The sequence below is a fragment of the Sinocyclocheilus grahami genome, unplaced genomic scaffold, assembly GCF_001515645.1.
Source record: "Sinocyclocheilus grahami isolate Dianchi unplaced genomic scaffold, SAMN03320097.WGS_v1.1 scaffold1161.1, whole genome shotgun sequence".
Lineage (NCBI taxonomy): Eukaryota > Metazoa > Chordata > Actinopteri > Cypriniformes > Cyprinidae > Sinocyclocheilus > Sinocyclocheilus grahami.
In genome coordinates this window covers 199451-214503 of record NW_015506340.1, presented here as the reverse complement: position 1 = coordinate 214503, position 15053 = coordinate 199451, and the positions used below count along the sequence as shown (strand labels likewise).

The following is a 15053-nucleotide window of genomic DNA, read 5'->3' as shown; positions in this document are numbered from 1 at the left end:
CTCTTACAATGGGTGGGGCTGGAAGGATGAGACTTCCTGCAGCTTCCTGATCTAGGATGGTGACTGTTGCCATGGTGATCTGTCCAAGCACCGCTTCAACAGGGTCATCTGGACCAAGGACCAATGAGAAAGATTCATGCCACTCTCTATCTTCATTGGACAGGATCTCTACCTTAAACATGATGTGGTCCACACCTGAGGAACAACAGAATTATCACAGATTAGAATGAAGTTATAGTCTTAAAATTAAATTTCAGGACTTTTCTAAAAAAAAAAACTTCATGGGAAAAATGATACACTACCATTCATAAGTTTGGGGTCAGTCATTTTATTATAATTTTTTTTCCTAAAAATAACGGTGTCACTGAAGAATGGAGTAATGGCTGCTGAAAATTCAGCTTTGCCATCAGAGGAATAAATTACATTTTATAATATATAAAATATTATATACAGTTTTTAGTAGCATTTCACAATATTACTATTTATATAAGACTTCCCAACCCTTTGAACAGTAGTGTATGTGATTTGATTAATTAATAAGATGCCATTCAATTTTTTAATCAGCTGACAAGTATTCAGATTTTGACATACTAAATATCAGTCGCCCAAGCATCTACTGTACATCTCTTACAATGGGTGGGGCTGGAAGGATGAGACTTCCTGCAGCTTCCTGATCTAGGATGGTGACTGTTGCCATGGTGATCTGTCCAAGCACCGCTTCAACAGGGTCATCTGGACCAAGGACCAATGAGAAAGATTCATGCCACTCTCTATCTTCATTGGACAGGATCTCTACCTTAAACATGATGTGGTCCACACCTGAGGAACAACAGAATTATCACAGATTAGAATGAAGTTATAGTCTTAAAATAAAAAAGGACAAAAAGAGCTAAATAAATATACTTACCAGGGCTGAACTTAAGGACTCGACTCTTGGGGTTATAGTCTACGCCTGACTGGGCTGATCCATCCCTTGTGCTGCATCGGATCTTGGATGTGCGGTCAAGGTCTCCTTTACGGATTACCTTGATATTCAAAACCTCAATTCCATCTGGACCGGGGGGCTCACAAACTTGGTATGAGGCTTGCTCAAACTCGATCGTAGGTGCTGAAAAGCATGATGTGCGCTTTTATATTTATGAATTTGGCACTTTTATGCAAAGCAACCTACAGTGCATTCAGGCTATACATTTTATCAGTAAACGCGCACCTGGGAATCGAACCCATGGCTTCATGTTGCAAGAGCCATGCTCTGCTAGAGCTTTCTTTAAAAGTTAGAATTGTTTTATTGTGTGTTAAGCAACAAGCTAACTACTGACCATCTTCATCATTTGTTATGGTCACAGTCACAATGTCGTTGACTCCAATCATGGCTCCAATCCAGTGGTCACCCTGTGGGCTTCCAAGGTGGACCCTACAGCTGCAGTTTCAGTCGAAAAATGAGTTAAAACTTCTACGTCTGTATTCAATCACTTGCTTACAAAAAGTCTCTCCTGACCTGTTTGGATGCTCTTTGTGTTTGACATCCAAATATTTTAGAGTGGCAATAAAGGACTGGGCCTGAAATCCCCGAGCGGTTCCTGTGGTGACGGGAGTGTGGCATATTGATCCCTCAGTGCCAATAGTGACAATGTTGCTCCTCAGTGGTGTTCCCAGGTGCCCAGCTTTATCTCTGGCCTGAGCTACGCAACGCACATGGAAACGTCTGCTGAAATAGATACTGTCCAGAACCTGTAGATTAAAAGTATTTAATTAACCCCAGAAAACTCAGCAAAAGTGAAAATGCTGCCTGATCATATTACTTATGAACTTATTACATATGGCAAACCACATGGCTGATTGCAGTATGTGAGGTTTTAGTTAACAGCTAGATTAAAAACACTGGTTGGTAATATTCTATTTATGACAGACGATAACAATCTAAATATCAGACTAACCATGTGATTGACTGTGGTGTAAGGTGTGTTATCCGTCACTGTCTCAAAGGGTGATCGTGCTCCGCTGGTGTCTGTGGGAGTTGCGACCTCCCAGCTGAAGTGGACGGAGGTCTGGTTGATGCCTGCCTCCTCACAGCGTTCTCTCATGTCTGAGTATTTGGGGTAATGGGGGTCACAGGGAGTCACACAGACCAGAGGATATCCAGGAGATGGAGATTTCTTACTGCCCTCTTTAGTGACCTCCTGGACATAGTCATAGTCTGACAGAGACACCACCTGTGAGGAGAGTGCATATGAAACCAAACTTGATTCAAAATCAAAAGAGAGTTGTGAGATCTTACAGCTCTCCTTGAATAGGATCTTCATTATTTTAGTACAATTGATTGTTAAAAACCTTTGTAACATGCATGTAATGATTTTACTTGATTGTCACAATAACGTAGGCCAGTGTCTTAAATTATCTAAATTTCAGGACTTTTCTAAAAAAAAAAAACTTCATGGGAAAAATGATACACTACCATTCATAAGTTTGGGGTCAGTCATTTTATTATAATTTTTTTTCCTAAAAATAACGGTGTCACTGAAGAATGGAGTAATGGCTGCTGAAAATTCAGCTTTGCCATCAGAGGAATAAATTACATTTTATAATATATAAAATATTATATACAGTTTTTAGTAGCATTTCACAATATTACTATTTATATAAGACTTCCCAACCCTTTGAACAGTAGTGTATGTGATTTGATTAATTAATAAGATGCCATTCAATTTTTTAATCAGCTGACAAGTATTCAGATTTTGACATACTAAATATCAGTCGCCCAAGCATCTACTGTACATCTCTTACAATGGGTGGGGCTGGAAGGATGAGACTTCCTGCAGCTTCCTGATCTAGGATGGTGACTGTTGCCATGGTGATCTGTCCAAGCACCGCTTCAACAGGGTCATCTGGACCAAGGACCAATGAGAAAGATTCATGCCACTCTCTATCTTCATTGGACAGGATCTCTACCTTAAACAGGATGTGGTCCACACCTGAGGAACAACAGAATTATCACAGATTAGAATGAAGTTATAGTCTTAAAATAAAAAAAGGACAAAAAGAGCTAAATAAATATACTTACCAGGGCTGAACTTAAGGACTCGACTCTTGGGGTTATAGTCTACGCCTGACTGGGCTGATCCATCCCTTGTGCTGCATCGGATCTTGGATGTGCGGTCAAGGTCTCCTTTACGGATTACCTTGATATTCAAAACCTCAATTCCATCTGGACCGGGGGGCTCACAAACTTGGTATGAGGCTTGCTCAAACTCGATCGTAGGTGCTGAAAAGCATGATGTGCGCTTTTATATTTATGAATTTGGCACTTTTATGCAAAGCAACCTACAGTGCATTCAGGCTATACATTTTATCAGTAAACGCGCACCTGGGAATCGAACCCATGGCTTCATGTTGCAAGAGCCATGCTCTGCTAGAGCTTTCTTTAAAAGTTAGAATTGTTTTATTGTGTGTTAAGCAACAAGCTAACTACTGACCATCTTCATCATTTGTTATGGTCACAGTCACAATGTCGTTGACTCCAATCATGGCTCCAATCCAGTGGTCACCCTGTGGGCTTCCAAGGTGGACCTGGAACTCCTCTTCAGGCTCAAACACAGAGTCATCCTGGATCAATATGGTACAATTCTTCACCTGCCAATCAGAAGCAAGAGGCTTTCAAATGCTTTGTCTAGCATCGTCTGTAAGCTACTAAAAAACAGAGGCCATATGAAAACAATACCATATCATAAAATGACTAAATTCACAGAATGCTGGTGAAGTGAATCAGTGACTAAAAGAAACCATGCCTTTTCCCCTTTCCGGAAGGTGATCCTGGAATCATCAGCATTTCTCCTCTCCTCGAAGTCATCCATCACCATAGCAGACATTGTGCGTGTGAAGCAACGGACAGAAGACTTATAGGACAGATCTCCTGTCCTAAAAATTGGGATGTGCAGGACACCATCTTTTTCCTTCACCGTATACGCCAGCTTTTCAAACTGCATGCTAGGTACTGTAAGAAGACAGCATTTACTCCATAAGTATGTTTATATGAACATTATATTATGTTATATGGACGTTACGACTGTGATTACGAGTGTAATGGACAAGTAAACGCACTGTCTTGGGTGGTGTCAGTGATGTAGACAGAGGCTTCATATGGTTCAGTCAGGACCGCTCCGTTGGGAGAACTAAGAAACACAATGAAGCATTCTTTCCCTTCGATTGTCGGGTTCTGAATGTCATCCATTATGGTCAAACTACATGTCTAGGAGTAAGAGTAAACAAATGATAAACGTGCTTTTGGTGGAATAATTCTTACTTAGATTTCTTACTTGATTTATTGAAATGAAGCCTGTAAACACCAATAGTCTTACAGTACGTCAGAACAGACTAGTTTCATTACCTCCTCGGTCTTGCCTGGTCTAAACTCCACCTTTTTGGAACTCGGGATGTAGTCAACACTGGGCGTGGCCGAATCTTGTTCAGCAGGACGTGTGGCACACCACACAGAGGTTACTGAGGAAAGGTCACTGCCCTGCCGCAGAACAGGGATTTCAATGGTGCCTGTGGGAAGATGTTTCAGACTATAAATATGGCATAAGTATTGGACAAATTACAAAATATACTACTGTTCAAAAATGTGAGTTAAGTAATATTATTTTTGAAAAGAACTTAATACATTTTAATTGAGCAAGGATGCATAGATCAAATTTGACAGTAAAGACATTTACAATGTTGCAAAAGATTACTATACCAAAATAAATTATGTTCTGTTTCTATTCCTCAAACAATCCTGAAAGAAATGTATCACAGTTTGCACAAAAACATTAAGCAGCACAACTGTTCAACACTGATTATAATAAGAAATGTTTCTTGAGCAGCAAATCAGCATATTAGGATGATTTCTGAAGGATCATGTGACCCTGAAGACTGGAGTAATGCCTGCTAAAAAGTCAGCTTTGCCATCACTGGAATAAATTACATTTTAAATATATATTCAACAGTCATTTCAAATTGTAATTATATTTTACAATACTACTGTTTTTATTGTACATTAACTGATTAAATAAATGCAGTCTTGGTAAGCATAAGGGACTTCTTTCAAAATCACAAAAAAAAATAAAAAATCTTACTGACCCCAAAGTGGTATTTTTGATTTTGAATTGTTCTTGATGCTCTCCATCCTTAATAATAATAACAATGATTGAATAATGCTCAAAATCTTCACTACTTTAAATAATTTTTTCAAATTAATATTCCCAATCTATAATTAATAAATCAACTACCACATTTTTAAAACAAAACTGACGCCCATGATACTACATACAACAGCCAAACTCCACCAACCTGCATCTTCACTGAAGGTGAAGGACGCGTTGCCCAGGAAGACAGTGGAGGCATCATTTGGCCCATCTATAATGACTTTAGCCACAGTGACATCACCCATCCGTGCATTCTCCGAGGCGTCCGACAGCACCAGCTCAAACTCCTCAGAGAGTTCATACTCACTGTCATCAATCAGCTTTACATCACAGGTAGACATGCTCACACCTGGGCCAAAGATGACTCTGTTGTCACTGCTCATGCCACGGGTCTTATAGTCAGAGCCGGACTCGAGAGCGTGCAGGCTGCTGCCCCGGGCTGACTTAGGCACAGTGTAGCAGAGGGCTGAGACTGTGCTGCTGGTGTCACCTAATTAAAAGACAAGAGATTACCTTTAGTATATAACACATGTAGCATATGGACCAATCAGACTCACCATTTTTCATTAGATTTAACAAATCAATTATTCATTAGATTAACAAATAGTCACAGACCCCTCACCCAATAAACATACTGGGTGCCAGGATGTCTGCGAATGACACCAGGCCCCTGGTCACCATGGCAACCACGACACCTTTTGCTAGACCAGATACACTTTACGACCTAATGGCATATTGAGAGTTCTCCCTCTCGTTTTCCATAGGAAAGACACATAATTCACAGTAAAAATGGACTCTTCTCTAATTAATTCATAGGAAAACCTTTCTTTGAATGAACACACATATACTTCAGGTCATTGTGTATGTTGTTACTGTCCTTGTATATTGTCTTTTATATTGTATACTGTTTTATGCAGGCTTATGATAGAACCACTCGTTCATGTAATCTTACCTATATGTAATCCTACCATGTTTAGTATCTATGAATTCGTCTTCTGATGATCTAAACGAGAGTGTATATTATATGTTGGTACATACGCAATATATTAGTGTTCTAAGAATCTTTAGTAATTTGATTCGAGTTCTATCTGCAAATTACCATGCCCTCACACAAAGGGTCGTAAAACTCCCCAGTATCCAACCTCCTGCTTGAAACTTCAGTTTCTCATTGGACAAGCCCATCCTAAGAGGCGGGATATAGTCTAATTAATTGATACATTAAGTATCATTTGTGCTTTTTTAACAAAGGTGTGTTTGAACTAAGAAAATGATGTTTCCTTCAGGCTGTAGATCTGCTGAATATCAGATGGTACCATAGCTTCATATTTTTATTTCTCTTCTTTTTACTGCCTAAGCTTTAACCCCGAGCCCCAGTTTTTAGTTTTTGTACGAAACGAATCACAGACTATATGCGTCAATTACAAGACCATTCTCCTCACCTACTGTGGTTATTAACCCAAAATTAATACTAATTCAGTGCCAGAGCTGATTCTTGAAAACAGGTCAGTGAACAATATGGAGGAAGGCTTGTGGTTGATTTTGGACAGGACAGGAAAAACAAGCACAAAAGACAGTGGATGACATGTGCAGATTTTTTTTTTGGGTCCCACTTTATATTAAGTGGCCTTAACTACTATGTACTTACATTTAAATTAATCATTTGGTACAATACACTTATTGTGCACATACAAGTTTTTACATTGTACTTGTATTTTAAAAATACCTGCATGTAATTACATCTGTAATTACACTGTTGACCCATCCCTTACACCTTACCCAATGTGGGTGTATGTGTATGTTAGACTAGTTTAAGTGTTTATGTAGTTAATAAAGTCTTACTTGTATCACACTTGAGGTTGTTCATTGTTTGCTCATAACCGCAGTCCCTAATCATGTAGATTTTTGCTACATGCTCTGTGTAGTATTGTACAATAAGAAAGTTATTTCCCTTAACCAGGAAATTAACGTTCTTAGAATTGACAGACAGTTGATCCTGAGAGGTCAAGTAAATCCAGCGGATCTAAATATTTATAATTAATTATAACTAGTTATGATTAATTATTCATATTTCCCCTTTGAGCTGATTCGCTACACACGATGATGAAGATCATCATTTTAAAAAGGATAATACTTTCTAGTCAATACAATATTTTTTAAAGTAGTGTGTACATATAAAATTTCACTGACTTGATCTTGAAGCTTCTCAGAAAAATTGGCACGTTTTTATGGATTAACCATGTAAAGAGCAATTTAGTTGAGCCATTTGAACATTTATACAAGTTAAAGGAATGTTACAAAAAAAAAAAGACAATATTAAAATTCTGGTCAATAAACTGATATTTATTTTCATGTTATAGGCTGATAACCGACAAATTGCTGCTATTAAAATGTATACTATTATGTCTAAATAGAATAGAATAAAATAAGACGGCTGAAATCAAAATGTGTAATATTTATAATATTGGATGTAATGTACAGTATTAAAAGTGAATATTTATTTTGAGATTTGCTAAAGATTACATTTAACAGTGTTAATAAATTAGTGTTTTGAAAGATTAACTATAAGTGAGCATTTAATGAAGCCAAAGTATGAATACAAAGTATGATCCTGCATCCTTAAATACAAGGTAATCAGTACACACACCACCCCCAATATTCAGATTAGGGGCTGATCCTTAAATTAACACATTTTACTGTCCTCAGTCTTTCATATGAAGTTATATTCTTGAGCATGATTATTTTATGGAATAGGATTTATAACGTATGCATATATGAAGACCTTTTAATTAAAAAAAAATAAATAAATTGGTTCCACTGACCATTTCTTTCAACAGGAGCAAAGATAAAGCCTGTGCTCTCATTGACATGGTAGGTCTTCTTATCAAACTTCAGGGTGGGTTCATCCTCTGTGTCATTGATATTGACTTTAGCGCGGGTCACTGACCCCAGCAGGGCGTACACTGGCATACTCAGCTCCACATTAAAGCTCTCAGTGTTCTCAAAGACCTGGTCATCATTGATCACAATGGTGCATACCTTGGTGTCTTCTCTCTCATCAAACTGAACCTGGGGAACCACATTACAGAGCATTTGAACTGATGACTTCATCAGTCTATCAAGTATCAGGGAATTTGATTATTATAGAATAACGCTTTGAAATAATAAAGAATACACTAGAACATACTTGTCCAGCATACTCAACATAGTCCTGTTGTCCGGCCCGAGAGCCCATGCTGGAGGTGGAGGTGGCAGTGCCTTGCTCGGTTCGACACAGCACAATAGCATACTGGTTCAGATTCCCGGTCCTCTTCACTGTGACCGCAACGGTTCCGTCTTTTTCACTCACATTGTAGCTGCAGACAGAAGACAACACATTACTGAGAACGAGTAGTTGGTTAGATGAAGTCATCTAGAACAAAAACTGAGGCAGCCGCACCTCTTGTGCTCAAAGCTGATAAGAGACCACTGGATGTGAAACACATTGTCACTGACAATGTTGGGTTTGCTGTCCTTCACAAAGAACCTGAAGTTGTCCATGGTCTCTTGAACATTGTCCTCACTCAGAACGTATCGGATAAGGCCCAGGTTTATGTCAGCTGCAAAACAGAATAAATTAAGTTACCTTTTACAACTCCAAATTTACTAGCCAAATTTGATGAAGGCGCATTTAGTTTGTAACACCAAGCGTACACTACAAGATTGAAGCTTGTTGTCCTGCACACATCTAGAGCCCCAGTTTTTAGTTTTTGTACGAAACGAATCACAGACTATATGCGTCAATTACAAGACCATTCTCCTCACCTACTGTGGTTATTAACCCAAAATTAATACTAATTCAGTGCCAGAGCTGATTCTTGAAAACAGGTCAGTGAACAATATGGAGGAAGGCTTGTGGTTGATTTTGGACAGGACAGGAAAAACAAGCACAAAAGACAGTGGATGACATGTGCAGATTTTTTTTTTGGGTCCCACTTTATATTAAGTGGCCTTAACTACTATGTACTTACATTTAAATTAATCATTTGGTACAATACACTTATTGTGCACATACAAGTTTTTACATTGTACTTGTATTTTAAAAATACCTGCATGTAATTACATCTGTAATTACACTGTTGACCCATCCCTTACACCTTACCCAACCTTAATCCTACCCATACCACCAAACCTGTCCCTAACCTTACCCATATCCCACCTCAATAGCAGCAAATGTGTTTTGCAATACAATATGAACACAATAAATACATTGTACTTATTTTTTGATGGAAGTAAATAGTAGTTAAGGCCACTTAATATAAAGTGTGACCAAATCGTGGCTGTGTCTTTCTGTTGGCTATGCTTTGGGGGGTTTTGTCACAGAACAGCTTCAGCCTTGTAGTGTGCTCTTGGCTTTGGGAGGTGTCAATAATACCTTGCGTAAAAGAGGTGATAGGTTTGCCAGGATTGAGTTTACTCTCCAGGTAGCCGTGTTTAGCTTCTGTAGTGACTTCATAAGTCAGCTGTCCATCATCTGTGTCCGGATCAATAGTGAGAAGCTCTTTCTTGGTGATCAGATTGGTGGCCTAGAATCCAATTTCACATCAAAATGTAATTTTATGCTTTTTTTAAAGAGAATAAATTATATCACTTTTGCACCAATGCAAGATAAAGCCAGTAGGAGGCAGAAATGTACTGTTAGTTGAGATGTCAACACCTCATCGGGTGAATTAATTAGGCTCTTATGCGATTATAAATACAAAATAGTGTTACTAAAGTGACCTTATTTTCCATGTACTCCAGCCACTGCAGGCCCAGGTTGGTGACAATACGAGGGGTCCCGTCATCAACAGGTAAAATATCGATTTTAAACTTTTGTGGAGCAGCGGTGACAACCTGAAACAAAGGGTATTTACACACAATGTAAACCCTCCTGGCTGATACAAACCCTGTTTCATGTATTTCCAGAAGAGTAATTGCTTCTCATTTACCAACAACGCTCACTTTAATATCCATTCAATCTCAGATCAAACCTATTTAAATTCTAATGTGAAGTCGAGCTTTCTAAAGTGCTGAGTAATGGTGTTCTAGGCCTTCCTGATTAAACACTGTCATAGGGCTGCTATTTTGTCATCTTATGACAAGACGAGGTACCCCTTTTTCAGTGACCACCGAGAGATAATTTACCTCCCAGAACAACTGATTGCCAACTGACGCAGCTGGAAGAGGAAAAAGCGACTGCTGATGGATAGATTTATTATGATTGAGGGAGAGAGCTTGACTCTGTCTTAAACAAATGGACAGGATATATTCAAGTGATTCATATGGTAATTTATATTCATGCCTTTATAAATATAATGAGCCATTTTCAAATGCAAAAATGTAAGTTTGTGTGCATACACTACTGTTCAAAAGTTTGATTGTATGATTTATTAATGTAATGTAAAAGTTTATTATGCTCACCAACACTGCATTAATTTGATTTAAATTACTGTAAAAAATGTAATATTGTGATATTGTGAAAAAAATAAATTTATTCCAGCCATTACTCCAGTCTTCAGTCTCAAGATCCTTCTGGTGCTCAAGAAACATCATGTTAATATATTACAACTACTACAAACTAACTTGTACTAGTTTTTGGTTGTGAAATATGTTTTTTTTAATACATGTACAAACTATTTCCACAAGGAGATCACCCAGCAGCTCTCACTTAGTTTCCCAATGAAGATGGAAAGCAGAGGTTGTTGTTGAAAACTTTGTTAGTGAGGTCAGCAGGAGGCGCTCACCCTGTGGTCTGTGTGGGTCATAATGCCACAATATAATGATGGGGCCACTGTGCTTTAAAAATGCACTGTCCTTCAGATGACATGCTGAACTGAGGTCATGACTCTCTGTGGTCATTAAAAATTCCCAGGGTGTTTCTTTTAAAGAGTACAGTAGGTGTATAACCCTGATCAAAAAATCATCTCTATGAGTATTTACTATATTTGGAGGATATTTTCAGATATATGGCCCTCTACATACAGCTATTAATATAACACTGATGACAACTGGCCACATGGACAAGCTCAAATAACAGGAAGTCTACTGACCTCTTTTCCACCCTCTTCGATGATGAAGAACATGTTGGTGCCATCACCGACAGTGAAGGTGAATCGGTCTTTGAGGGAGTTACTGCCATCATGGTTGTAACTGATGCGGTTCTGATAGATGTCGTCCATAGTGAAGGTGTTGGTCTGACGGTAATGCTGACCATTACTTGTGCGCTCAATGGTCCCGTGACGAGGAGCCTGAACGATAGTGAACGTAACAGAGTCCTCCTGACAGAGAATTTAAGGGAGAGAGATCATCAAACAGGTGTGAAATTAAATGAAATTGCCACTAAGAAGTACATGAGCACTGATGTTAAATGCAACGGATGTCAGCTGTGTGCACCGGAATATTTGAGTCGAGCAGGGCGACAGTAATTTCCCTCTCGCTCAAAGTGTTCTGTACTCACTCTGGGTTTTCCATTTCCATCTCCTCACTCGTTCTCTGCACTAGTATGACTGTTCATAATTTTGTCTACATAGACTAAACATCTGAGATGAGAGAGTTACACTAGTGTTTGGGGTCAGCAAGGATACATTTAATTCATCAAATTACAGTAAAGGCATTTATACTGTTGCATAAAATAAATGCTGTTCTTTTGAACTTTCTATTCATCAAAGAATCCTAAAAAATGTATCACAGTGTTCACAAAAAATATTAAGAAGCACAACTGTCTCAACATTCATAATAATAAGAAAGGTTTCTTGAGCACCAAATCGGCACAGAATGATTTCTGAAGGATCTTGTGACACCGCTTTGCCATTACAGGAATAAATAAAATTGTTAAAATATATTAAAATAGAAAAGTTATTTTAAAGGGGTCCTATTATGCTTTTTCACTTTTTCAACTTTAGTTAGTCTGTAATGTTGCTGTTTGAGCATAAAAAAGGTCTGCAAAGTTACAAAGCTCAAAGTCCACTCCAAAAGGAGATATTTTATTGAACAGAAATCACTTTTCAAAAACTACAACGAATGACTCGTTTGGACTACAACACATTTTTACCCACCTATTTCCATATGTGACAGGAACTTGTTTTCTCAACGTTTCTTTTCAAAATCCTTGAATCTTTTTGTGATGGTCATTTGTACAATAATATTTCACAAATTCCATCATTATGAAAATTTAATTCTTGCTGACATGTAATATTTGCATTATTGTTAACATGTGTTAGAGATGGATCAAGAAAACATTCCACTTCCACTCAGCGGCGCAATCTCTGGTCTGCACTATATTAAATTTGCATAGAAATCCATTATAGTAACATTAAACACAGTCCATATTTAAATCTAATGTATGGCATTTAAATCCTACATAACAAGCTTTGATGAAAATCCTTATGCTTCATCTTTTTCTTTTTTTTTTCAAAAAATAAATAAAGCACAACCACAGCAAAATTGAAAGCACAGTCTTTACACTGAAGCTCGCAGGCGGCTATGGTAAGGGGCATGACATTTCCTGACCAGGCGCCGAGTGGTGCCAATCACAAAACACACTGGCCCAGCTAACCAATCACAGCACATTTCGTATTTTAGAAGGTGGGCCTTCATTTGATACAGGAACTATTCGAGCCGTTCATGCCAGACTGGGGAGAGAGGTGTTGTAATAATGTAAAATATGTGAAAAATAATGTGTTTTTCGAACAACCTAGTATGAGAGCCTGTTCTAGTACATCCCCAAAACAAAATCAAGACTTTGTAAAAGAGCATTATAAGACCCCTTTAAATTGTAAGAATATTTTATAAGATTACTATTGTCACAGTCTTCAGCGGGTGTGCCCAGGAGGGCCACCAGATGACTGTGTTCTGGGAGCACATGGCTTGTGTTGTGTTTGTCTGTTGCCATGTGCTCTCTCCTGTCTATTGTCTGGCCCCTCCCATCTTGTTACCTCGTTATTGTTTAAGTTGCTCCACCTGTGTCTCCCTCGTTTGGTTCCTATTTATTCTCCTTGTGTCTATCATCCTGTGCTGATCCGTCATTTCTCATTGTGTGTGTTTCGTGTCTGCATGTGGTGCAGCTTTGAGCCTGCTTGTCTGTTTTTCCCCTTTGGGGTGGTTTGAGTTTGTTTTTGTTTCATTTTTATTATTCCAAATAAACAACCATTTCTCCTGCAATTGAGTCCTCGCTTCATCTCCCCGCACGCACGCTGACAGAACGGATCAGCCAACATGGGGACTCAGCGGAGAATGGGCTCACACCGCCTACCGGTCTCTACTCTCTCCAGCCCCCTCTACCAGCGCATGCTCCAGCTGGAGACCCTGAGCTCCCTCCAGCAACGAGGGACCGAGCTGAGGGAGTTTGCCGTGGAGTTTAAGAAGGCTGCAGAGGGGCTGGGCTACAATGACTCTGCGCTAAAGGACTTATTAAATGATGCCCTTGATGAGCCCATTAGCCCCTGGAGCATGCTAGGGTGCAAGCATGTATCCTTCGAGAGGTTTGTGGAGTTCGTGGCACGTTCTTCAGCTAAGGGGGCTGCAGCGCCTCCCGTGATGGCCGATCAGGCTGCAGTGCCCCCGAAGGTGGCCGACGAAGCTGCCGCGCCCCCATTGGTGGCAGCGCCCCCAGAGGCGGCCGATGAAGCTGCAGCGCTCCCGGTGTGACCGAAGAGGTTGCAGCGCCCCAGGTTCCTCGCCCTACCGGCGCCGCCCAGGTTCCTCGCCCTGCCGGCGCCGCCCAAGTTCCTCACCCTGCCCAAGCTCAAGCTTCACGCCCTGTCGGCTCCGCCCAAGCTCAAGCTTCACGCCCTGTCGGCTCCACTTAAGTTCCGCTCTCTGTCAGTGTACCCTCGCTTCATCTCCCCGCACACACGCTGACAACTATTTTTTTTACTGTATTTACGATCAAATAATTGTAGCTTTGGAGAGAGTACTGTAAGAGATTTCTTTCAAAATATTACCAACCCCAAACATTTGAACGGTAGTGTATGTATTACCCACCTATTTCCATATGTGACAGGAACTTGTTTTCTCAACGTTTCTTTTCAAAATCCTTGAATCTTTTTGTGATGGTCATTTGTACAATAATATTTCACAAATTCCATCATTATGAAAATTTAATTCTTGCTGACATGTAATATTTGCATTATTGTTAACATGTTAGAGATGGATCAAGAAAACATTCCACTTCCACTCAGCGGCGCAATCTCTGGTCTGCACTATATTAAATTTGCATAGAAATCCATTATAGTAACATTAAACATACAGTCCATATTTAAATCTAATGTATGGCATTTAAATCCTACATAACAAGCTTTGATGAAAATCCTTATGCTTCATCTTTTTCTTTTTTTAAAAAAAAAATAAATAAAGCACAACCACAGCAAAATTGAAAGCACAGTCGGGGTAAAACTCTGCGATAAGTAATACCTCTGTGTCAGCATCGGTAGCCTTCAGCTCAAACTCAGTGATGGTCTTCCTCACTCCTTCCTGCACCCTCATCCCTGGCACCTGCAGGATGGGCAGAGAATCGTCCACCGGCCGGATGCTGATATAGAATGTCTGTGAAATCTGAAGGACAACAGCATTACAGTAATGAAATAATTAAATGCGCAGTGCTCAGTAACTGAATCTAGATATGGGCTCAATTGTTCTGCCGCACACAATCTAATTTCCCACTTATTAGGTTTATGTAATTATCCTATCAGAGTAACAGAGAGACCATAAAGAAAAGTGGCTTTAAACCACTGACAGCTAAAGTGAATTAGACAAATAATGCAAAAACTCATCCTTAATAAAATTGTGGAAAGAGAACATAGAAAATTAAAAGCTGGTCAGCAGAAGGAAGCATGAAGTGCTCCAAAATTTCTT

At 39.2% G+C, this 15053-nt stretch overlaps 1 protein-coding gene across 1 annotated transcript in view; it reads right to left on the bottom strand.

Annotated features, from left to right (window-relative positions):
• The window catches only part of LOC107567464 (extracellular matrix protein FRAS1-like), a 136529-nt gene that overhangs the window by 8109 nt on the left and 113367 nt on the right, over window positions 1-15053 (bottom strand). Inside the window, exons 48-61 of the mRNA XM_016253145.1 lie at window positions 14613-14753; window positions 11252-11479; window positions 9942-10055; window positions 9595-9745; window positions 8620-8779; window positions 8368-8536; window positions 8003-8249; window positions 5329-5673; window positions 4385-4545; window positions 4099-4246; window positions 3786-3991; window positions 3474-3630; window positions 3062-3262; window positions 632-819 (exon numbers count right to left, since the gene is read on the bottom strand). Coding sequence (XP_016108631.1) covers window positions 632-819; window positions 3062-3262; window positions 3474-3630; window positions 3786-3991; window positions 4099-4246; window positions 4385-4545; window positions 5329-5673; window positions 8003-8249; window positions 8368-8536; window positions 8620-8779; window positions 9595-9745; window positions 9942-10055; window positions 11252-11479; window positions 14613-14753 — 2616 coding nt within the window. The remainder of the gene's footprint in view (window positions 1-631; window positions 820-3061; window positions 3263-3473; window positions 3631-3785; window positions 3992-4098; window positions 4247-4384; window positions 4546-5328; window positions 5674-8002; window positions 8250-8367; window positions 8537-8619; window positions 8780-9594; window positions 9746-9941; window positions 10056-11251; window positions 11480-14612; window positions 14754-15053) is intronic.